The 25,910-nt window shown below is 39.1% G+C and overlaps 2 protein-coding genes across 7 annotated transcripts; one reads left to right on the top strand and one right to left on the bottom strand.

Moving 5' to 3' along the window:
* LOC105916829 lies at positions 1-15,103 on the bottom strand. 6 transcript variants are annotated; one of them, XM_036151004.1, is made up of 17 exons: positions 14,998-15,103; positions 14,626-14,861; positions 14,446-14,535; positions 13,393-13,515; positions 13,147-13,302; positions 12,977-13,058; positions 12,675-12,864; positions 10,007-10,150; positions 9,721-9,911; positions 9,502-9,637; positions 9,363-9,417; positions 9,148-9,289; positions 7,249-7,423; positions 6,686-7,150; positions 6,460-6,609; positions 3,552-3,646; positions 2-827 (listed from the first exon to the last, which is right to left on the bottom strand). In XM_036151004.1, the coding sequence occupies exons 2-17, from the start codon at positions 14,708-14,710 to the stop codon at positions 800-802; spliced, it is 2,307 nt and encodes a 768-aa protein (XP_036006897.1). In that variant the 5' UTR covers positions 14,711-14,861; positions 14,998-15,103; the 3' UTR covers positions 2-799. The 6 variants fall into 6 exon arrangements, with proteins under 6 accessions (XP_036006900.1, XP_036006898.1, XP_036006897.1 ...); XM_036151006.1 differs by having other exon boundaries at positions 6,460-6,613; positions 7,249-7,356; positions 9,148-9,239; XM_036151002.1 differs by having other exon boundaries at positions 3-827; positions 6,460-6,613; positions 14,626-14,743.
* Positions 15,104-16,214: 1,111 nt separating this feature from the next.
* LOC105917666 (photoreceptor outer segment membrane glycoprotein 2) lies at positions 16,215-25,259 on the top strand. The gene is made up of 4 exons (XM_012852544.3): positions 16,215-16,433; positions 16,702-17,504; positions 21,569-21,815; positions 22,781-25,259. The coding sequence occupies exons 2-4, from the start codon at positions 16,924-16,926 to the stop codon at positions 23,051-23,053; spliced, it is 1,101 nt and encodes a 366-aa protein (XP_012707998.2). The 5' UTR covers positions 16,215-16,433; positions 16,702-16,923; the 3' UTR covers positions 23,054-25,259.
* The last annotated feature ends 651 nt before the right edge of the window (positions 25,260-25,910 follow it).

The raw sequence follows: 25,910 nt of genomic DNA, 5'->3' as shown, positions 1-25,910 counted from the left end.
CATGCTAATATTCACCCTGATTAGACAATCTCCAGTGTCTGAAGTGCCAAAGCAATGACAAGGTCAAAGTCTTAACAAATTTCAAAGAGGCACGAAGAGGAGATTACATGAGCAGAACTCCAAAGCCCACTTTTAAATAATACAGCATGTGTGGGCTCGTGAACTGGGCACCCAGGGGAGACCCGCAGGAGAAGTGTGTCAACCTGAAATATGTGTTAAGTTATTCACCCACCCGAACAAGAGAGGGATAAGTGGTGGGATGCTAACCCAAATGCATTCCCTGGACTCTGGGTAAATATAGAGAGGGATGGGCAGAAGAAAGCATTGGGAGGTCATCCATTTTTCATGAGATTCTATGGCAGCAAGGCAAACATCCTTTTTTTATTCCAAGCATGGGAGAAGCCAGCGAATAATCTAAAGAACAGAATCAATTCAAAGGATAAGATCAGTGGATTTTAAATGTGGTGTATTTGTGTTTTTCTCAGGACAGCATGCATTCATTTCATGTTAAACAGAAAAAGGTAACAAAAACATATAACGATTACAACAAATTCAGATTAACTCAGTTGAAGCAGCGTTTCAGAATTTAAGCACTGACTGCATGTTGCTGGTATGTCCAATGTTTAGTGGACGGGGAACTGTTACGCAGGGTGAGTTTGTGAGATCTAAAACAAGAGCGGCATACTTTTAAAATACTCTTCATCTTGCATAATTTGTCTTCATGTTCTCTTCACTTGTTTGCCTTTCCTGGATTTTGTTCTTTCACTCCTCATGGCTCCTTGTTGTCGAGCTTTCCCTCTCAGACCTGCAGGCTCCTCTCCTTCTGCCTGCAACACAAAACAAGAGCACAAAACAGACACAATTACAGCCTCATATCCTGAGCAGTGATGTGAAGGGCTTAATGAAATATCCTGTACCCATTAATCTTTCCCCTTGAGGGGTTGCAGGAGACTGGAAGCACTGGGCCAACTGCTGATTAAATGCTTCTAATAGAGGCCATTCATCTCGCCTTGAATCATGAACATTTCAACTTGTAGCAATGGGGGCACCACTTTGCTGCATGTTTCTTCCTGCAAACATTGCAGTTTTAATAAATCCATTTTTTTCTTGCTTGATTGAGCATTTATGTCCTTACTTAAACACCTTTCTCCAGTGTTTCCCAAACCAGACAAAAGTTTGATTTATCGTTACATGAGACTAGGTCATGATTTGGGTTCTTGTTTATGTTTCAGGGCTGTTTTGGACCAATTATCTCCACTCATCTCATTCACCTCTCATTACCATAATCTGCTCCACCTGCTGCTGCCATTAATTATCGAGCCATTGCACCTGGGACTTCGCCCTTATATGCCTGCCTCACTCACCACTCCTTACCAGAACGTCTTGTCTCGCAGCCTACATGTGGTTTTCCCGCAGTGTTTCTGTTGCTCTGCTTGCCGATCCTGTGGACCTGTTCTTACCCTGCCCTTGCTAGGTTCTTAACTAGTGACTGTGTGCATGCAATGACATTTTGTGGCTTACCCTTCTTGTGAAGGGTGTCAATGACTGTTTTCAAAGACATCTGTCAGGTCAGCAGTCTTCCCCGTGACTGTGAAGACCGAGAGAGCTTGTGGACTCTTTAGTTAGTTAGCTTCTAATATTGTACCTTTTCACAATATTTAATATTCTGAGACACTGAATTTTGAGTTTTCATTATCTGCAAGCCATAAATATCAACATTACAAGAAATAAAGGCTTGAAATATACTCAGTAAATCTATATATGAGTTTCACCTTCCGAGATTTGTGACAAATATATGGAACTTTTTTTGATATTCTAAATATTTAGAGCTATGTGGTATATTTATTGAAATGCCATTGTGAATTGGTATGAATTGGCAAAAATAAAGAGAATGAGCTCATCGGAAAGGCCAAAATATAAGTAAAAATAAACAGAAAAGAAAATATTAAATAGGTTCGGTGTCAATTGCGAATTAAGTTCAACATTGGGAAAACTGTGTAGAAACATCAGCCTGTTTATAGAACAATATGAGATAATATGCAATATTATCTCATATCAGCTATCGGAGTAGCTGAGGCATGTGTGTAAGTACTTCAGCAACTGAGAGATAGTGTAAACCATTTCTGTGTCATAAACAGTTATGGAGTCAGTTATGGAACAGCAGCTGGGAGGAATGACCTGTGAAAGCATTTGTTCGAGCATCTGGGGTGCAGTAGTCTGTCTATATATGTTTTTTTAAGTTTGTTTTTATCTGTAAAGGTGCTGACACCAGCATTTAGCTTAAAGGAGACCACCTGGCACACTTTAAATAAAGTGGGAAACATGGCTGTTAGATACCTGTTAAATACCTCTTTTGAATCAAGATTAAAAACACATTGGTTTAGGGTTGCCTTTGATTGTTCTAGTCAAAAATCATTAGTTGACGTTTGTAGTCCAACTGCTTTTATTCTGTTTTTATTTCCCTGTGTTTTAATCATGTAAAGCACTTTCCGTTTCTTTGTACTGAAATGTGCTATACAAAAAAATTTGCCTTGCCATGCCTTGCTTGGAGGATGCAAAATACTTGAGAAAGGGAGGGGGGGGGGTGTCACCTTCTAGCAGGACAACTACCCTAAAAGTACAACCAGAGATTCAATGGAATCAAAGCATGTCCATATGTTAAAATGGCCTAGTCAAAGTCCAGATTTCAATCCAATTGGAGTTGTGGTAAGACTCTAAAATAGCTGTTTACAGATGCTCTTCAGTAAAATTACAGGAGCCTTTCTTTTGCTGCAAAAACAAATGGGCAAACAATTTACGGGCCAGCAAAGTGCATTTATTTTTTTTAAATTTTATTTATCCTTTAACCAGGTAATACCCATTGAGATTAAAAATCTCTTTTGCAAGGGAGACCTGGCCAAGATAGGCATCAAAATTACATCACATCATTACGTACGTACAAAGACACACACATGAAAGCCAAATATGCATTTACAATGAAATCTCAATTAATTAATCTCTAATTAATTATTTCTACAATTAAGTGTGTCGAGGAGCACACAACCCACTTTTTAGAATATTGTTTGCAAATAAATTGAACATCATGCATCGTCTTACTTAGGCTTTCCAGTCACACACTTTCATTTCAATTATCAATAATATATACTGATGTTCTCGGTTGTAACATGGAAAAATTTAAAAGTCCAAGTGGTATGAATATTTTTTACAAAGCACTGCAGTTAGGATAATGGCCTATAATAACTATTTTTATTTTTAAATTAAATGTAGATAAGCTTCAGTGCTTGGTGTGTGGAAAATGAAAAATGCCCAGCGCTTGTGTTTGAAAAATGACATCATTGTGGGAGGAAAGCTTGAAAGCAGTGATGTTAATGCTGGAGGACAGAAGAGCAAGGGATGAAGGGGAGTAAAGAGGACACCTGCTGGGCTGTGATGAGCCGAAATCCTCAAGGGGCTAAAAATGAGATCATCCCAACACTACCTAGCAGTTTAACTGGGACAATAGTGACCCCTATTGGACAACCAAGCTTTTAAAACATCCATGACAAAAGTACCTGTTTGTCATTTGGTGGCTTTGCAGAGAAATCAATAAAACTGGCCAGACCGTAGGCAAGTGAGGGACCAAATACACCAGAAGATGTTGCATTATCTGTAAATAAACAGAAAGAAAATTGTGGATTAGGAAAGGAGGAGGTTGAAAATGTTGCCTTTTATACCAGAGTTGTATGAGCATTAATGGCCCTTTAAAGTAAAAAAAAAAAAATCTCTAAGGTGGATCTTTAGAAAAGAAGAGGTCTTACACTAATTCAATGTAACAGGTCTCTTATGTCTTTGCGCTCTGATTTGGCGATAAACGCAGACAGGAGGGAGGGACAACAGGCCCAGCTGTGATCAAAGGAGGTGCTATTGAAGGTACTCCCCCAAAACAGGGTGGGGGAGATAGAGTGGAGAAACAGGGATTGTTTTATGGATGAATGACTGCTGAAGCAAGGTTAAGGGAGCCGATCTCTCCCCCGTCCCCATCACGTTGGTGCAACTACCTGAATTCTTTACCCTGGAGATCTACTACAGCTCCTCTGCCATTCATTTATCTCTCAGGAGGCACAATTAGCAATTTCCCAAACATAATTGACAGTTGTTTCTTCAATATGGGTTTACATATGCTTTAACAGCAAAAGATCAGGTTTTCAAGCCAGAAAATGTGAACGTCCTGAATGTATGAAACAGTTAAATTACAATCAGCCAATTTAGTCGGTTTTTCAAAGAAGATAATTAATTTAAAATGTACTTCAAAAACCAAATCCAACAGACTCAAAAACGGGTTTTATCCTAGTGACAGGAGAGATCAAATCAAACACCCCTGTTACATGGAGACACCTTATGGATATGAGATATTAAATATCCGTATTGCTGCTTACCTTTGTTTTGTGTATTACAGCTTCCACTCGCAATGTGTCGATGTGCCCCTGGGCAAGGCACTTAACCCCAAGTCACCTACACTGCAAAAAGGGAACTCAAAGCAAGTAAAATTTTCTTGAAATTAGTATATTTTTCCTTCATTTGAGCAGATAAATAAGACTATTTGCCAATGGAATGAGCATATTTAAACCAAAAATAAGATAATTTGATATACTGCACTTAAATAAGATGATGGAGATGAATTGTTCTTATTTTAAGTGCAAAAATCTTATTCCATTGGCAAATAGTCTTATTTAGCTGCTCAAATCAAGGAAAAATACACAAATTTCAAGAAAATTTTACTTACACTGAGTTCCATTTTTTGCAGTGTACCGATCTGCGTATCGGTGTATGAATGTGAGCTTGAATGTGGCTCTGACTGGAAAAGCGCTGTACAAGTTCAGTCAATTTATTTTTTTATTTAACTTGTTTTCTATCCACCACACATGTAGCACTAGCTTGACATGACCTTTCAGGGTCAAATGGCATGTCGTGAGAAAACTACCTGCGGACAGAATAATATAGATTAAGCCTAACTGATGCCAGCTACAGCACTGCAGAGCAGGTAGGCCTACAGTAAAATTACTTTCATAACTACTACATGGCTCGCTAAAATTGAGTATGATGCAGGCACAGATTTTGAAGGGAAAATGTGAGTGATGACGCAACAGTGCTGGTCAGAACTGGACCAGAGACAAAAACATCCATTTGTGAGCTGCTAGGATTATTACATTTTCAATTTTCAGTTCAGTTTAATTTTTATTTATATAGCACCCATTCACAACACGTCGTCTCAAGGCACTTTACAAAGTCAATTGAATAAAACCATACAGAAAATCGGTCAAAAAGCCTGAGTGACGTACCGTGATCATTCTTCTGCAACTTTTGGCTACATACTCCGCTGCCATGTGATCTCCTTTTTTTTCCAGGATTTTTTATGTATTTCTAAATGTTGAACATGGAAATTAAGATAACTCTTGAGCAGTGCTGTCTCTGGCATGATAAATTAAGTGGGGCACAAAAACTCAACGCCTAACAGCAGCAATAATTTATTGTTGTGATGCACAGTACCTGACTTTGATCAATTTTAAATGAAACAGATACATTTGCATAAACCAACACACTAGAAATGCCATTTCATAGAAGCTAAATGTTATCTAATTTTTAAACATAAAACAAATAGAAGCACAGTCATATAGTTAATTTATTGAACTGAAAATACTCTCATCAATCCTTCATTGAGCTAACAAGGACAACCACCACTAGATTAATATTTGCTTTTAGCTTCCATTTTCATAGGTGTTATTTTGTTAAAATTTTCCTACATTTTATTCCAACAGTTTTTTTTTTTACTTGCCTTTATTCTGTTTTCCAATAATATACTTTGCAGCACTTTGCATTGTCCTTGTACTGAAATGTGCTATACAAATAAATTTGCCTTGTCTAGATGGTCGCACACTTTCTGGCAGAATGTAAACGCAACATGTGCATTTCCAGTATTATGATTGGATGATGATGATCCGAGCTTGGGGCCAGAGGATTTGTGCCCCATGGCTGTCTACCGAGAGCGTGTTTGGCATGCGCACTGCGATTTCAGATGTCCATTACTTAAACAAACGTTGGCTTCACAAGAGTATTTAGCCCACTGAGATTGTTAGTATTCTGACAGACTTAGATATATAAACACAAATGTTTCTAACAAAATTGTATTGCTAAGGGAATTGTTTTTTTATACGATATTGCTCTATAAAGAACGATCATGTCCCACTGATTATTGCTAACGTAGAGCCCCACAGCGACATCTGGTGGGGCCTGGCCCCACTGGCCCCAAATGCAGAGATGCCAGAGCTCTTGAGGGATACTAGCCTGAACACAATTTTAAGAACAATGTTTTTGGAAATCTCAGTGGCGTACAAGTATATGATGCTGCAGGCCCAGGGTGGGCCCAAAATTTCAGAGCTACGACCACACGATGCATGAAGAGGATGGGGCTGTCCTGCTTACACATTGTTGGTGAGCCAGCGAGCTTGTTGTCCTCTGAAAGACAGCTTTGGTTAGGGGCAGCCACCGGATCCTGGGTGGATGTAGATGGGGGACTGGAGAAGACTTGACCGCCACATCCCAAAGTTTCTCTCTGCTGGTCATGCTCACCTCCTTCCTGAGCATAAACTGTACATTAAAAGACAGACAATAAAGCAGAAACTGTATCTTATATGTGAGCTGTGCCCACCTGATCTCCTGAAATCCCCAGCAAACCATCTGACTGGTCTTCTCTCTTGGGGGAAACTGAGGAGAACGTTTTGGTAGCAGCATCAGCGAGTATCTCCCTTGGTGTGTGTTCCCTGTCTTCTTCCCCACTTTGCAAAGCAAAACCGATCACTTTATCCTGTGACTTTGAACTTTTATTGTCCCAGCTGCTGTGGGATTGTGGTCCTGTACCGCCATCTGGTGTCAGCTTTAGCTCAGAGATGAATCGGTCCTCTTCCTCTTCATCATCATCATCATCTCCTTTGCACTGATTTTCCTCATCGGTGAGAAGAGCTGACATCTTCTGCAAAGTTATGGTGCTCTCGAACACATGGGGGTGCTTCAACAGAGGTGCTGATGAGGCCGAAGAGACAGAAGAGACAGAAGAGACAGACAAAGAGCTCTGATTTTCAGATGACAGAATGTCCTGTTGTGTCTCTGGTTGATTCTGTAACAGAAACACAAAGATCAATGTTTTTTTTTTTTTTCACTGCAAAAAGTCTGTGCATGTGTTTAATTTTAAGTATGAAGACTGAAAATGTATACAGAATTGAGAGCAAGATGTCCTTCCTGGCAGTCCTCAGCGTTTGCTGTTTGTTCTGTTTCCTGCAAAGTTTCCATTGAGAACGGACTGGGAATGAGACGCCGCAGAGTCTGCACAGACAGAAATATTTCTCTGCTGTTTGATTTTCTCCTTGGTGGCTTTGGCCACACAACCTCACTGAAATAAAGAACACAACACTTAAAACTCCAGTGCTGATCAGAAATTACATAAACTCACAAGGGTCATAAATGTTCTGGCTATTTTCTGCTTTCATTGATAATAACAACCTAATTTTTTGGTGTGGAAGTGTAAAACAATATGTAACATAAAATGCATTTTATGGCCAAGAATTGCATTAAAAAGTCTGAATTTATAGCGTTCTTTTTCTAATTCACACATTAAAAAAAGCATACAAACAAATCCAAACATATACATGCGCTAATATTCCCATTAATGTCTCAAAGCAAGTTGCAAAGAAACCTCATGCTTTTTGCAGTCATCAACAAGGCCCTGACTTACGTCTGGTTAAATACTCTTCTTACCAAAAGTAGCAGAGCTCCTTTAAATTGATTGGTTTACGCATGCAGACCACACATCTAAAGTCTACAAAGTTTGTACATTTTCAGTAGGGTTAAGGCGAGAGCCCTTGTGGGAAGGTAATAGTATTCTATATTTTTTTGTTTCAAAACTCTGTTTTTAGGTGTTTTGGGGATTTTTGTATTGTTAGGACTCCTAGTTATATCCAAAGTTAAAAAATGTGTCTGCTGAATTAGGGTGAAGTTGCAGAGGGTTGAAGGTTATTATAATTCTTCATTATTTCATCCACTTTATGCAGTGCACCAGTCAGGGAAACAGGTTGTCAAAATCATGCTACCAACACCCTGCCTGAAAGTTGGTTTTGTGCTTTTAGGTTTGAAAACCTCACCTTTACTCCTCCAAATACATGTCTTGTTAGCTCAAAAACTCCATCTTTGTTTCTTTCGATCACAAATCTTTTCTAAAGAAAGAAATTGCCCTGTTCATGTGGACAGCTGCACATCCAAGCTTGAGAGTGTGCTTTCTTGGTCGGCACACTCTCAATGTGTAGACAAGGTTACACCTACAGCATTGAGGACAATGAAGGTGGCGTCCCAGCATCTGTTGGGTTTTGGATTGTTTTTAATCAACAAAACTTATTTCACATTCTGTGGGATTTTGTTTTCCAGGGAGTTTGGTGTTTTGTTTGGTATAGGTGTGATCTTTGTTGTTGGTGTGACCTTCTGTTCTGTTGGGCCCGGTTAACGCTGTACCTTCTCTCCGTCCCTCAGCTTTATGCTGTGCAGTTATTCCTTATCCTTAACTTGTCCTTGTAACATTCCAGTAATCAACCTCCCCATCGTAAATAATTCCTTAGTGTACTGAATGTCAGATACTTCAGTTGTTGTCATTGTTTGTTCCATTTTTCTCCTGGTTTTCCTGAGTTTATTGTTATATCTGTTACCATTGTGCTCCTGCCTCATTGATGTGCTTTGGTCCACAAAAATCAGTTTATGACAATTTCCTTTCATTTGACCCAAAGTGTCGCATAAGAGGAGGGAATCTTGAACCTAATTGGAATTCTATTATGACAATGAGCCCAAACACAAATCTAAACTGGTTTGGGAGTGGGAAAGCTTCTTAACATTAAGGTTTTGGAATGGCCCTAACATCAGCATTAAAGTTGTATATCTTATGTTTAAAAGCTGTCAAATTTCCAACCAGGATCATACATTCTATAAAACATGTATCAAAATATTGCACATATTTGCTTTTGTATGTATAATTTTGACTCTGGGTATGTAAGAGAAAATCTCCAGTAAATGTAGTGCATTCAAAAAAATCCTTGACCATGCGTGATTACAATAATTGAGTTGCCTCAGTACCTCATGGTGGGATGTGGTTTTCTCACTTCTGTCACAGCCTTTTTGACCAGTTTGACCAGATCCTCTGAACACATCATCCCCTCTGTCTGCTTCTGATACAGTGTGGCAGACAATGGAGAGGGTGCCGTTTCTCTGAGACAATCTAAAGAAAATAAGACATATATGCAAAATGCTTTCTCTCAATGCCTGATGCTGTTTCTTATTGTCTTTCTTACCTTCATTCCTACATTGCAATATACTGGCTTCAGCTCGGCAGCAGACATCTTCACACTGATGAAGAGTTGAAAAACAAAAGTTGTTTTAGACCTTGAAATTAAATGTAGCGCTGAATGAGTTAAAATAAAGTTAACCCACTTTGTAGCCATCAGGAATGTATTTTATAGCCTCGGCCCCCAGATTAGCGCCCCTACATGCCTGGAGGAAGTACATGACCATGTCCTCACTTTCAGTGTGGCTTCTCTTCAACACAGTCCAGGTATCAGACACACAACTGGGAGGTGGAGACACAGAATCACCTAACAGCCAAGCAAAAACCAAATGTATTATTCAGTAAGTGAAGAAAGGAGAGTGCACCTGCTATGAAGAAGCACTTCTGCACAAAGCTTTGCATCCTCAATGGTCTCTATGGGAGGTTTTGTCCACTGGAGATACTTCAGTGCCATGTGCCGGTGCTTCTTCTTCAGCAGAGAGGTGATAATGTATCGATGTTGCCAGGGGAGCAGAGGGACAGCGGCTCTGGGACTCAACAGGAGCTCCATGGAGGCCTGAGAAGGTTGCAACAAAATTTATTGGGCTTTTATGAGCAAATCAACGACAGAGCCCAGAGAGGAATACAACGCGCTCTTCCTTAAGTGAATACCTTAATGCGCCCACGGTCAAACATCCAGAAGGCTTTGATTTGTTGGGAAAAGCTGGAAGGGATTGTGAAGGCATGGCAAAAAGACTGCAGAAGGTTGTCTTTACACTGTAGGAAGTTTGCCACATCCAGGATGAAGTACATTAGCTGGAACGAGTTTGTTAAGAGCCATATAATCCATTGTGACAGTAAAGTAGCTACATTGAAGTATTCATACTGTTGAAATATTTTACATAATGGCATTGTAACGTTTTAAATATACCATCACAACCACAAACCTTAACACATTTAATTTGTGATTTCATGTGATAGACCAAAACAATGTAGTGTATAATAAAGACTTGGGTTTTTCAACAAAAACCTGGAAAGTGTGGTATAACTTAACCTGTGTGTTGTTTAATTTCCATATCAATCTGTTCTGTGAAGGCCTCAAAGCTTCAAGGTACATTAGTGAACAAATTGCATGATATAGGCCATTGAGAACAGGCTAGGGACACATCAAAGAGCTACGTTCAATCTGCTCCCTTAAACTGGAAATAATATGGCATAACTGCAAACCTAACAAGACATGGCTGTATCCCTAAAATCAAATGCCAGGGAAGGAGAGCATAAATCACAACACCGAAGAAGCTGTAAACATCTATATCTCAGCCAGTAGAATCTGCTGACATAACAACTATCAAAGTCTAGGCTTTATGAAATAGTGAAAAACATTGTCCTACAAGAAGTCCTGCTTTCAGTTTTTCACAGGGGACACAAAAACCTCTGGAAGGAGGTACTCTAGTCAGAGGAGGTTTTCACTTAAGGGGGCTAGATAAAAATTAACATCACATGTTCCAAATTTTGATAAAAAAAAAAAGGGCAATCACCATCATATTCCTTCCACACCACTTATATGCAATACTTTGTTTTGTTGTGGCTCTGTGGATCCCAAGTATGTACATTTGGGTGCAATGTCAAGGAAGGCAAGGCAATTTTTTTTCTATAACAATACCATTCAAAGTCCTGTACATGAACAGAACATATGGAAATAAAACATACAGAGGAAAGTACATAGCAGTCAAATAGTAGCAGCAGGTCAAGAGAGGTTGGACTAGAAACTTAATCTAATGATGTTTCGTTCAACTGCAACCGTTTAAATATAATATTAATATTCAAAGGCAATTCTAAACAAATAGGTTTTTAACCTTGATGCAAAGGAACTCATGGCCTCAGCACTTCTACAGTCTTCTGGGAGTTTGATCCAGATAAGTGGAGCATAAGAACTAAATGCTGCTACTCCCCGTTTGGTTCTGGTTCAAGGTATGCTGAGCAGACTGGAGCCAGAAGACCTGAGTGGTCTGGAGGGTTGATACACTGATAACAAATCTGTGTAGTATTTTGGCGTTAACTCATTCAGTGATTTATGTACTAACAGAAGTATTTTAAAGTCTATTCTCTGATATGCAGGTAATCAGTGTAAGGACTTTAGATCTGGGTGATGTGCTCTACTTTTTTAGTCTTAGTGAGGATGCGGGCAGCAGCGTTCTGGATCAGCTGCAGCTGTCTGATCCACTTTTTAGGCAGACCTGTGAAGACAGCTTTGCAGTAATCAGTTCAATTAAAGCTAAATGCATAGATTAGTTTTGTGATACTGCTGAGACAATAGTCTCTTAATTCTGGGAATTTTCTTCAGGTGATAGAAGGCCAACTTTTTAATTGTCTTTATATGGATTTGAAGGTTCACTACCCCCAGACTTCAGGCCTGATCGGTGATTACTAGCTGAAGCAAGTGAAACTGTGTGCTAAGGCTTGATCAGTCCTCTATTGGTCCAAAGATTATTACTTCAGTTTTGTTTTTATTCAACTGTAGAAAATGTTGGCACATCCTTGCTTTGATATCTTCTAAGCATTTACCCAGTATCTGAATTGGTTCACAGTCACCTGCTGACATGTTGATGTAGAGTTGTGTGTCGTCTGCATAGTTATGTTAACTTATGTTGTTATTTTTTATGATCTGAATGTTTTAGATGTGCCCCTGCTCCTGCACATCTCATTCAAATGATTGCATTACCTCATCAGAACACTATCCGGTTCTGCCAAAGCCTATTAAAGACTACTACATTTAAACCATCTATTACATCTAATCTAACCAAATTGGATTTAGATATGAGATTCACAAAAGGTTCACAAAAGGTGAAAAAGTATGAAAAGTTTTGCAAGGTACTGTACCATTGCCGGAGCCAGGGGGTAGCTTGGAGCTGCTATAGCAACATCAAGATTTGGCCCAGCAACTGCTAAACAACCCCACGATTTTTGTAATAGAAACTAAAAATACACAGTAGTAATTTAGTGATGGGTTAATTTTAATTTCAAATATAAAAATAGCTCAACACAGTCATTAATTAACTTAATTAATGACTGTGTTGAGCAATCCTCATCTTTTTTTTATCTTAGACAAATCCCGCGATATCATGTTAGGGAGGTTAATGTAAATCAGTAAAGCGATAAACTTGCAGGATAACAATAAGTTTAAAAATGGAGAAGTTTCTCGTTCGGCCAGCCACTCCTGTCTGTCATATAACAACTGTTAAGCTATGAAAAAAATTGAAAGAATTCTGCCGCCGCCAATGCACTGTACATATAAAATTGACGTTGTGTGCTCCAGGACATAATAGAGCTGACTGGATACAATACCTTGGACCGACATATTGTCAATATAAGGAACCAGGACAAGCATCAGGAGTGCCTGCAGGGTAGGCGGAGGGTAGCACTGATCTGTACAATCTTCAGAAGTCCATATGCACCCATGTTTTTTGCACAGCTGAGTCACCATGCCCTCTATCAAAAAGCCACATCTTCCCATTTCTCTCTGATTCCATCTATATTCAAAAGGGGGAAAAAATGAGAAAGGAAACTAAATTTTAATTTTAAGAAGGTAGAGTTAAATTAGAATATTTTCAATCTCCAACATAATGACGTTTATGGAGTTACCCAGGTGTTGTGAGACACATTTCTTGATGACTGAGCTCCATTTCCTTCCACATTTGAGAGATACGCCTCAGTTCTTGGGCTTCTAACATCGACAACATGGAACACAAAACCTTTAGAGGTGTGATTCCTTTTCATCATATCAGTTCATCTATCCACAAAGATTTCAGTACCAGGGAACCTGGGCAGGAGTCCCATGATGCCCCACCACTGGACCAGCCGACCCAGCCAGATGTGTTGCTTCAGAGTCCAGTACTCGTGCTTCCAGCAAGCATGTCTGCCATCTGATGACTGTAAGTTCCTACAGATCATACAGGGAGCCCCCACACCTAAGGGTCAGACAACAAAATATTATCATAAATAGGGATGTAAATATCATTAAAATAAGCTTAGTTGATCCAGATTGTTGCTTCATGGACCTATCTGTTTTCTTGACCACTGGACCAAGGTCAGCAAGTTCTGTAACCTCAGGAGCAATTTGTGTACTTTTATGAAGGAGCTCTGATCCAAGAACATCCACAAACCCTGACAGCGGCTGAAGCCTGTTGGGTTAAAGAAGAAACAATTAATGATTTTGATTTGTAGGATTTTCTACAACTAATATTTGATGAGTTGTAATACAGTCCAATCTCACAGCTTTGACTAAAATAAAAAGGGTTGAGCACGAAAAATCTTTCATTTAAAAAGCTTTTTACACATCAGTGTGAAAGAAAAGGGTACCTTTATTTTCTAATGGATCTGTCCAGCCAATACATTTACTAAAAACAATTAATGCATTTTTACTTTTACATTGAAAATTAATGAACATGGTTAGACTAAATGTTCAGGATTTAGTTAAAGTGTGCTGACATCGCACATAATGAAATGTTATGAGATAATTGTTCATAATCACTTCTTTTCAAGACCCCCGTTCAGTTTGCCAATAAGATGATAATGGTATAATGGTGTTGACACTGATGTTGTTATAATATAATGATGTGGCATTTTTGTAGTGGTCTATTGCAAAGTCCAGTGTGAGTGTTTTTTGCCTGTATATACGTGTGTTTTACATGTCAATGGCAACTCAATTTCCCCCCTGGGGATTAATAAAGTAAACCTTAACCTTAAGCAAATCCATGTTTAGTTGTTTCCTCCAGTCTAAATTTAGGTGTTACTTAAACAATATGTTTAATATTGTTGTTACATTTAACAATGTGTTGATTCACAGCAATATGCCCTTAAAAATCATCAGATGGGGTAAATATTAGCTCAAACACAGACCTAATGAAACATTTTGACTTCCGCTGCAAACACTATAGGATTTTTAACCAAATGTTAATCATTTAAAGTAATAATTGAAGAGAGGTTGAATAATATTAATTTCATGGTTTTGTTTGTTGCGTGTTATGTTCATGATTTTCCTAACTTTCCTGACACTCCAGGCTTGTTTCCCTTTTAAATCACGTATAAAGTGTCAAATACAAAACACTTACACAAGGTTAAGAACTCCTTTTTAGTCAATTCTGATGTCCTCTGTAACCAGCAGCCAAAGGTTTGTAGAGGTTCTTCCAGGCCAGCGTCACCTTGATTGAGATTTAACGTAACAGACTTGTTATGCTGAAACACTTTTGCAGGTATGTACAGATCAGAAGTTTCTCTTACTTTTTACGTACCTTTAATAGTCGGCTTCTTCAGCCAGTGGAGGATGGTTCTGATGTTGTTAGCAGCCAAATCCTCAGACCACTGACCCTCCAACATTTTGTCTGGATCTCAAGTGTCAGATCTGGTGTTCTAAAGCAGGGTCAGGGAGTCCGCATGCTGATTTATAGGGACCATTCCTGGTAAATTGTGCTCATGTGCATTCGAGTGAAAGCAAGAGGAGATTTACAAGGCACTCCGTGGACTTGTTCTATAGGTGTTACAAACCCATAATAATGTAATGTACTTAGGATATCTTAGACGTAATTAGATCAATGGATTATGCAAGACCAGATTAAAGCATGGAGGTTGTGAAAATGAAGAGATGTTATATTTTTAGTACTTACTTGACATGGTGGAGGGTATTGTCCACAGTATGTGAGGGGAAGTTCCTCATTCTGAGCAGAGCTGTGAGTGCGAAAGGTTCTGTTTGTCATGTGGATTTTCAGAAAACCCCAGTGGCTGCAGCAAGGTTTTCCCCTTCACCCAAGCTACTTTCCTAGATGTTAATCCACTAATCTCTCTGTGTTAACATTTCATTGGCTGAGACTCACCATCTAGCAGTGAGGCCCTTTGCAACTTCAGAATCCAGTGATTATAGAGAGAAAGTAACATCCCCTTTCTGAGAAAAAAAGAATAATAAATATAAAATGTGTCTTTGTGCCTGCCTGTGTGTGCTATTTTTCCAAAATGACATAGAACCATATACTTGCACAGCACCCAAAGCACGTAGTTAAAGTCCACTTGATTTATTTCATTGATTTATCAGCAGCAACTTACCCACAATGCCGTAAAAAAAGCTATCATGCAACCACAAACTTGAATGTATTTCATTGGGATTTTTTTGTAGACCAATTTAGAATGTCATAGTCAAAGGGTAATAATACATTGTTTAGTTATTTTTATAAATACAAACTATGACATGCATTTGTATTTAATGCCCTGAGGGAATAGCTGAGAATGATTATGCTTCTATCTAAACCATTCTAGCTCTGGTTGCATGTTGTCCTGCTAGCAAGTGAGCCTTAATTTTTTGCAGCTGCTAACTAGTTTTCTTTAAGCATTGCTCTGAATTTAACTGCATCCATCTTTTGTTAAACTCTGACCAGTTTCCATGTGCCTGCTGAAAAAAATGCATCCCCACAGCATGATGCTGCCACCACCATGGGTCACCATAATGTTGTGGATGATGTTCAATCCTAGATTTCCTCCACAGAAAATAGAGCATATGGGCCAAAAGGTTAAATTGTTGTCTCATATGACCAGAGCACCTTCCACATGTTTGATGCATCCTCTCTATATCTCTTGTGTCAAACTGCAAATTGGCCTTCTTGTGACTGTACTGTACATCAGGTCTTTCATCTTTATGAACATGTTGGAAAATAAGTGCATACAAAACATTCCGTCTTTAGCACAAAATCTGTCTTGAAATCTGTTGCAGATACATAAATTCTACATGTGTGCTTTTATTTTGAAAATACCACATAAGAGCTATTTGTCATTACTTTCCCAGAACTGAGACAGTCAGATTTGGATAGGTGGCAGAAGGTGGGTCCAAATCCCTAGTGGGGCCCAGGGCTGCTTAATGATTAAAAGGAGATTATGTGGAGGGTCAGGTGTTGGCTGCTGGTCTCATTCAGATGCTCCTGTAGCCGCCGTTGTGATATCTTTGTCACTACGACCACTCGACTCTCTAAGGAACAAAGTCAGAGGACATCATGGAGAAATTAGGCAAACCTGACGATGATGTCCGGCGTTGCAGGTGAAAGCAGAGAACTGAAAAGTGAGTGCCACCTTAATTGTGATTTGTTCTTTTATTTGCTGATCTTTTTCATGAATTAGAGTTTCTGCTCTATATTTAAGTAAACTGAGTTGCAGGTAATCGTCAGACATTTTACAGAATTAAGAGATACTGATTTAATTGTGAGTTTCATAGTTATGGTGGTTGAGTTGCTAATCCATGCTTTTAAAAACCTTGTTAAATATCATTGTATTTCTCTAACACTATTTTACATGCTACACTTATTTGCTAATATTTTTTTGTACAACAGCCTTCTTCAGCGCGACTATAATGCAACGTCTACGCGATATCAATTACGACTGCCAGAGTAAGCTGCTTATGAAAGGACCTGCAGAGAACTTACAATCAAACCCCGTCCCCTATGGTCCCCTGCCCCCTCTGGAGGATAAACTGTTCATTTTCCGTGATCTACTTTCATCCCACTCTTAACCTCACCTTCACCTTAAAGGAAAACTAAAATAAGAGGCGAACCATGGCAGTTTTAAAGGTAAAGTTCACTAAGACCAGGAGGGACAAGCTGGCCCAGATCCTCTGGATCCTCAACTGGATCTCTGTGGTTACAGGGGTCATCCTGTTCAGCCTGGGACTCTTCCTCAAGGTGGAGCTCAAAAAGCGTGAAGAGCTGATGGCAGAGAAGGACATTCAGTATGTTCCCAACATGCTAATAGCCGTGGGTCTCATCGCATGTATTATCAACTTCCTGGGTGGGAAGATCTGCTATGACTGTGTGGACACCACCAATTTTTTGCGCTGGAAACTGATCATGCTGCCCTACATTGTGTGCACCTTCTTTTTCACCCTGTGCGTGCTTGTGGGGGCGCTGATGTGTTACAGCATGCACTGGGAGCTGGAAGAGGCTCTGAACCTGGGCCTCACGCAGGCCATGAGGTTCTATAAGGACACAGACATGCCAGGACGCTGCTTCCTGAAACACACTGTGGACATGCTGCAGATACAGTTCCAGTGTTGTGGGAACAGTGGCTACAAAGACTGGTTTCAAATCCAGTGGATAAGCAACCGTTACTTGGACATGTCCAAAAAGGAAGTAGTAGAGTAAGTAAATGATGTTGCTCCAACAATTTAAATAGTTGTTTGAAGAGACAGTAATGCAGAGATGGTTATCTGCATGAATGCCAGATTAGTTTTGGCCTTTTATTGGTGCATTTTAACCATTCTTTATCCAAGGTTGAAGGATGATAGAATAAACAACATTAAATATTTTTAAGGTTTACATTTAATACATCTTTTCTATAACCCACACAGGTTCAAAATTACAAATACTTGTTTGGTTAGATGTTCTGCTTTTGTAGAGAAAAACATGACCGGGTGCCAAGGAAGGAGCTATGGTTTTGTATGAGGAAGTCAGGAGTAGCAGAGAAATATGTTAGAGTGGTGCAGGACGTGCATGAGAGCTGTATCAACATTGTAAGACAATGGTGAGGTATGCTGTAGGTGTGACAGAGGAGCTCTAGGTGGAAGTGGGACTGCATCTGATGCCATCAACCAGAAACATACAAAAACAGAACAGACTTGATGTGGATAAACAAAAAAATGCATTAGAAATTATAGTTCATTTAAAAGTCTGTTTAAAAAGCTTTCAGTCTTCAGTTGCTTTATAAATGCTGTATATTGTGGGATCATCCCCATCCAAATAACACAGGATTTTGAATGCATATTAAAACCACAAATAAATGGTAAAAGGCTTGTAGTTGTATAGCGCTTTAACTAGTCTAACGACCCCAAAGTGCTTCACACTACAGTTAGTCATTCACACCCTGACGATGGTGAGCTATGTTAGTAGCCACAGCTGACCTGGGGCAGACTGACAGAAGCGAGGCCGCCATACAACGGCAGTCCTCTGACTACCACCAGCAGGCAATTTGGGTGAAGTGTCTTGCCCAAGGACACAATGACTGAGATGATCAGAGCAGGGGATCGAACCAGCAACCCACCAATTGCAGGTGTAATTGTACAAACTCCCTAACCTCTGCGCCACTGTCTCCTGTAGATTACCATGCAATTGTTTATTAGAAAACATTATATTTGCATTTCAAAGTCCAATATTTAAAATAATTGCTATTTGTATATGTTTTATTATTTAGATTAATCCAAATAAGCATTGCTTTCTATGTTAGCCAATCTATCAGGGCTTAACAAAGCTAAGCAAAAATGACTCCTTTAAAATGCAATGCTGTAAAGAAGTCTTTCCCCCCTAATTGTCTCAGATCATCAAAATATTTTATTATTGCATGATGATAAATACAGATAGCAGTTTGTACATTATAATGTCATTCATTAAGAAAAAGGGCTAACCAAATCAAATTGGCCTATGTGAACCAAATAAGTAGCTGCGCCACCTTTAACAGCAACAACTGACATACAGAGTTGGTGTTACGTTTTTTGTTTTGTTTTTTTTGTTGTTTTTTTATAGATAAGCTTATACATTTTTTGTTTAATAACAACAACATAACACAGAACAAAAGCTCAGCAGTGCAGTCCAAAAGGAGACAAAAGGACAGATAAGATAAGGGGCATACATACTTCCATCATTATATAGTCCACATCTAAGCATTTATGAATGCTCGAGACAGGATGGTAGACACGTGTCCTTCAGCAAAGTCCAAGAAGGGCTTTCATATGTATCCAAAAATATCAATCTAAGAGTGGACGAGGCATTTTAGAAAGTCTAGAAGGATATGTTCCAAAATAAGCTTCTTCCACCCAAAAATAGTAGGAGATTTATTAGAAATCCATTGTAACAAAATATTATTTCGATCACAGAAAATTAGGATATTATACAACTTACTCTTGTTTTGATTTTGGATATGTTGATTTGGTAGACCAAGGAGAAGAGACACTGGATCGAGATCAATATTAGTTTTGATAATGTTCCTAGTCTCAACCAGAATAGATTCCCAGTATATCTGGATCTTGATGCATGACCAAAGACAGTGTGTGAGGCTGCCTTCATGTATTTTGCATTTAGGGCACAGTGAAGAGGGCCCTGGTTTAAACTTAGACACCCAGTTTGGGTCCAAGTGAGCTCTATGTAGTAATTTAAGTTGCAACGCCCAAGAGCGATTACAGATAGTATTTTTTCTGGCAGAGTTCCAGATATTGCTCCTCATTTCATCAGTAATCTCCATATTCAGCTCTTCTCCCCAGGCCTGGGCCAGGGTTGACATTTTAATGTTTTGTAGCACATACTGAGTGACACTTCACGAGTTCCAAAAAACAGTTTGCCCGAAACCTCAGTGTCCCCGAGTAGAGTTATTTATTTTTTAATAAAGTCTCTTAGGTGGAAAAAACGGAAGAGGTTATTTTTCCCTACTCCAAAGGCTTCCACAACTTGATTAAAACACATGAGGATCCCCTCCTTAAAAAGGTGTTACGTTTTTAATATCGCTACTGAGAAATTTTGACCAACAGTGTTTTAAATCAGCCAAGTTGAAAAATTGTTGGAACATAAAAGGCAAGTTTAAGGTCGTACTACAGTATCTGAATTGGATGCAAGTACATACTTTGGCTAGGCCACTCCAAAACAAAATTAGACTTAAAGGAGCAATAAGCGAAATCTCATGATAGCTAAAGGTAATATTTCAGATGGGCCATGGTATGACGTCACATCACATCTCTCTTTGTTGTTCTCCAGTCTCTAGTTTACATAGCCGGGCCGGCCACACCTGCGTGTACATGCGCGCATCCCTGCCCTAAAATGCCACCGTCAGAGCAGTGAAGCGATGGAGCAATATGGATGAGAGCACAATATTCTCTTGCTAACAGCATTAAAAAGTTACGAGTTACTTACTTCTTCACTTGAATTCTTCCTCCAATAGCTGACGCTGTTTGCTGTGTTTTTATCCTTTACAAATAAGCGGATAGAAAGAGACGCGTCAGAAGGGAAAGTGGCGGCCGCATTGCAGCTGGAGTGAAGGTAGAAAGAGGCGCAGCTTGTCACACATCTTGTTTTGGTCTACGAACGGTGCTCAAGTACCACCTAGTGTTGAAATATTACTTATTGCTTATTTGAGGTCCTGTAATGATGGCTCCTTGCAGGATTTTGTAGCAGAATGCAAAATCCACCATTCTATCAATTGTAGCAAGTTGTCCATGTCTTGAGGATGTAAAGCAGTTCCAATCCCTCACACCACCATCGCCATGTCAGACTGTCAGTGTGAAAGTCTGTTTCTGAAATGCTGTGTTAGTGTTAGGTCAAAGTGATATGACACACTCCTTCCAGTTTCACTTATGTCTCCTCAGTCCACAGTGTTTAGTTTTATGTTTTTATTGGTGAACGTGAGATGAGCCTTTAAGTTTGTTTCAGTGAACGGTAGTTTTAGCCTTGAAGCTCTCCCAAAGAGGACATTTCCATAGCCTCTGCGTTTGTCAAATCTTTAACACTGACCTGTACTGTGTCAATGAGACCTGAGGTCACACTGCAAAAAGGGAACAAAAAGTAAGTAAAATGTTCTTGAGTGTATTTGAACAAGTAAATAATCTTGTTTGCCAATGAAATAAGATTTATGCACTTATAATATGAACTGGTCCCAGTCAATTTATTTCAAGTGCAGTTAATCTAATTATCTTATTTTAGGGGTATAAATACTCATTCCAATAGCAGACAATATTATTTACCTGTTCCAATTAAGACCAAATGCACTCATTTCAAGAACATTTTATAAAAATGTTCCCTTTTGCAGTGTATCCCTAAGTCTTAGAAATGATTTTGTGACCCTTTGCAGACTGATAGATGTTGATTATATAGTTTATCAACTGTTTTTGATTTTTGTTTAGATCTATTGTTTCTGAGATCTTTCAGCCAACAGAAAGGTTCTATTTGAATAATTTATTATACCTGTGGGTCACATGATAATCAGGTCTGGTAGGCTTGTGAAATTGGGTTTAGCATCATAAAATGTGTTGTATAATATATAACCCCCCCCCCCCCACACAAATACACATAAAGTATATATATATATATATATATATATATATATATATATATATATATATATATATATATATATATATATATATACACAAATCTTTATAAACACAAAGATGATTCACCAAACTGACCATGAAAACTAAACTCCCTCTATTTTCCTGCATTCTAGTCGACTTAGGAGTAATGTGGAGGGAAAGTTCCTGATGGATGGGGTCCCGTTCAGCTGCTGCAACATCAACTCACCTCGGCCCTGCATCCAGCAGCAGATTACCAACAACTCAGCCCACTTTAACTACGAGCACCAGACCGAGGACCAGAACCTGTGGATGAAAGGCTGCCGAGAGGCACTGCTGGAGTACTACACCCACCTTTTGCAGTCCATCGGCCTTACAGTCCTTATTACATGGCTCTTTGAGGCAAGGAAACACTGACTACATTGCCTTGAAGATGTTTTCATAACCCTTGCACTTGTTCACATTTTATCACAAATTAAAAAATTTTTTAGATGTATTGTATTGGGATTATGTGATTGATCAACAAAAGTAGCACATAGATGTTCGTAGGACCATCTTTTCATGAAATTACGGATACTTGCAAAGCTTTTGGGGAATGTTTGCATATCTAAAAACTGAAATTTTCTTCAAAATGCAGTTAGTCTGCATGAAGACTAATTTTCAAGATTTGCCACTGATAGTCATTCCTCTCACCTGAGCTTTGAATCCATGCAGCTGCTCCAGAGTTGCCATGGGCCTCTTGGCCGCTTGTCTGATTGGTGCTCTCCTAGTTCGGCCTGTCAGTTAAGGTGGAAATCCATCTGTTCTTTTAGTCTTTTGTTTGATGTCTTCCTCAATCCTAATGATGCTAGCTGTTTACTAATGTTTCCTAAATAACCCATGAGACCCCAAAGAACAGCTGGATTTCTAAAGAGATTAAATAACACACAAGCAGACTTTGTTTACTCATTAGAGTGACGACTGAATACGTGTGGTTCCACTGGATTTTAATTTCAGCAGAATTGAAGTTAAAGTAGCTGAATACAAATGCCTTGCACATTGCTCAGATATTTGTTTTTGAAACACTTTTGAAACCATATATCAGTTTCCTTCCACATCAGAACCATTCACTGCATTGTATTATTCTATCACAATAAAAATGAATAGTTGATGTTTGGTGTTGTAATGTGACAAAATGTGGAACAAATGCTTAGGGGCTAAATACCTTTGCAAGTCACTGTTGTTACAGGAAATTCTTTACATTTAGACCATATTAGATTCCCCTTCTGTTGACTAATAATTGTTACAGTATTATATACCCCAACGTATGTAGAATGATTTTATTTGCTGCTTTTATTTCACTAATTTCTGTTCCTGTCCCGTTTCAGCTGTCAGTGTTGACAGGCGTCCGTTACCTCCAGACCTCCCTGGAGAACATGCTGAGGCAGGGAGACCCTAACTCTGAATCTGACGGCTGGCTGCTGGAAAACAGCCTCATGGAAACAGCCCGTACGAACCTGAGCATCATAAAGAGCCTCGGCAAGGGCAATCAGATAGACACAGCCAGCAATGGAGACCCCAACATTGATGTTCCGTCCACCTCCAAGGCCCATTATGGGCCAGATAATGTTCCACCAAAGCAGAAGACGGAAACAAACTAAACTTTTTTTTTCAGATTCAAAGACCTAAGTGAAGAGCATCTCCAAAGCTCTGAGCTGCTGTACTACTTCACATTTTTACACAGTTATACATTATGGAAGTAATTAATAATATGTTATATATTTCTGGATATAATGTATTTACCGATCAACTACATTTTCATGGACATTTTCATTGTTGCCATGTTGCATTCTTGTCCAAGAAATAGAGTGTAAAGGTTAGACACAGTTAAAGACTAATACTGTGTCAATTTAACAGGATTAATTGTCAATGAAAGCGCCCTTGCCATTAATGTTGTTTAAGTTCAAGTTAATATCTGTTTGAATTCACTGTGCAAACCTTATAAATCTTCAGACTTCTGGCTGAAGTAAAATACTGAAGCTATAAAAGGTCTAATGGTTTTGCTACAGGGAATCCTTAAGTGGATTACGTGCTTACTGGTAAACCAATGTCAGGGTATTTAAGCGGGCATTCAGGTGTATAGAAAATCTGTTCCATAGATGACTCACCAGCTGAAGGTGGACATGGTGGCTCACTTGAAGCACCAAGAAGGGGTGGGAGAAGAAAATCGTCAGCTGCCGGCTCCCACCGCCGCTCCTTGGTTTCTTTTGTGTATTGAGTCCTATAGCTTGTGCAGGTCAGCCTCCATATCTCCTCAGGAGGTACAATCATACATCATGGATAAGCTAATAGTAGTTCTAACCAGGGTCTGGTCAGGCTTAGCCTCGTCCATTAAGCCAGCCATGATTTAATAAAAAATTTTAATCTCTCCTTCCTGGGTTAGGTGTAGGGTTAGGGTTAGGGTTAACTCTAACCCTACACCTAACCCAGGAAGGAGAGATTAAAAATTTTAAATCAAACAAAAAAAATAGCAATAAAATAACGTAAAATATTTTAAAAAATACAAAATAACTTAATGGTGAGTACTGCAATTACACACATTGCTTTACATGTCATGCCAACAGTATCAGAATGTGACTGGAGGTACAGGTGGCACTGGATTCACTGAGTCCCTATTGTTTTTTTTTTGTTTTGTTTTTTTACCAGTTAGTTGCACAAGAAAGCTTGTAAAGGAACATCAGAGGCATGGCAATGCATGTGACTATTTTTATTCACCAATTAGAAATGTTATAATTTATCTGGCCACTGCGAACAAAAGTGCATTTTACAAAATGAGAATACTATGAGATACTAAACTATGTTGCCTTTTGGGAATGATGGCAGATATTAAGATGACAACAATTATTAGTAATAAGTAATAAACTCAAACCACTGGTAAAGAAGGCTTAATTCACCACATTGCTACAACCCACAATGCATGATTTATGGTAAAATGTGTGGCCATTGAATAGGGGCTACATTTTTTAGTCTGAACAAATTACCTCTCACCGAGTATGTGTGGAGAAAAATTTAATGTAACATCAACATTCACAACATAGACAGAATAAATATTCTCTTCATCTATCACAGATGGTGAGAGTCACTAGACAAAATGGGCTTCAGCTACATATACTAGCATATTTAGCTTCCTCGCCGACTTAGCTGCTACTGACAGAGACGTGATGAACAGCCTGAAAAGTTGAGTGGCCTATCAGTACTTTTACTGTAACTCCCATGATTCTTTAGGCTTTGTGTTTTTGTTTTATCTGGGTCCTGTGTTCTGCTTCTTGTTGTTCAAGTTATTTGATCATTGTTAAATTGGGTGCTTTAAATTTAGCTGTTTTCTTAGTGTTTAACCTCTTTTGTTTTGATACTTCTGTTTCATAAGCCAGGTTTGCTCCGCCCCTCTGTATATTCCCCTTACAGGTGCCATTCTTTTTGTTGATTAGACTCACCTGATCCTGCTTTTCACCCAGCAGTAATAAGTCAGTTTCTTTGCCAGATTCTTCAAATTTCCATTTTTTATCCACTTGTAGTGTCCATTCCTGTTATCCTGCTGCACCTATTGTTCTCCTTTATTATTGAAAGTTTTCCGAATTTTTTAATCACTAAACTCTCCCTGTTTGGGTCGGAATTTTTTCTTATTAAAGGTGACAATAACAAAACTTGTCTCTTTTTGTCAAAAGAGGTGGGCAAGAAACTAGTAAAAGTCGAATCAGATCATCTGGCTCGGGTTCTCGTGTTATTATCTGAAGAAATACAGACATCAGGCTAAACATGTTGGGGCCAGAGCAATCTTGCTGCAACACAGCAGCGATGTTGTGAAAATTCAAAAAGCTAATTTTATTTTATTGTAATGTGTAATGTTGTTCACCCTGAGAGCACATTACTGTTGTAGAAATATTTAGAAAATATTTGAAGCTGCAACTTCCTGTATTTTCTTGCAAAATTCTCTTGGTATTACAGGAAGCGTTTTTATTAACATGTAAAAACAATTGATCTTTCATGTTAAGTGAAATTCTTTGCAATTCATTGAGTAAAACTGCCTCGTGTGCACTGCTGCCGTGTTACTACCAGTTTCTGTGTGCTCTACCAACTAAATTTGGTTCCCTGGTCATGTTCAGACCTCACTGATGTGCGTTTCCAGTGTCTGCGTGCTGTTCAAAGTCTGCCTTGTTCTCCGCCTTGTTCCCCATGCGATCCAGTTGCTTGCTCTGTTCATCCTAGTCGTTCCTCGGCCCGCGTCGTCTATACTGGTCAGCTCGTGCTTTCATCTGGTTTGTCCTGTCACTGCCTACAACCCTGATCAGTCTGGTTCTGCTTGCCTGCCCTCCTGCCTCTACTCACCCGTCCAGTCTGGTTTTGCCTGCCTGCTTTGTTTACCACTATTCATCTTTTCAATAAACTTTTAAAAACTAACTCTGTTGTCTGGCTGAATATTGGGTTCCTGTTTCCTGTTTCCGAGTGTCCAGACGCTTC

Source organism: Fundulus heteroclitus, chromosome 19 (genome assembly GCF_011125445.2).
Source record: "Fundulus heteroclitus isolate FHET01 chromosome 19, MU-UCD_Fhet_4.1, whole genome shotgun sequence".
NCBI classification, from domain to species: Eukaryota; Metazoa; Chordata; class Actinopteri; order Cyprinodontiformes; family Fundulidae; genus Fundulus; species Fundulus heteroclitus.
Note: the sequence above shows the minus strand (reverse complement) of the source record. Positions and strands in the feature narration are given on the sequence as shown.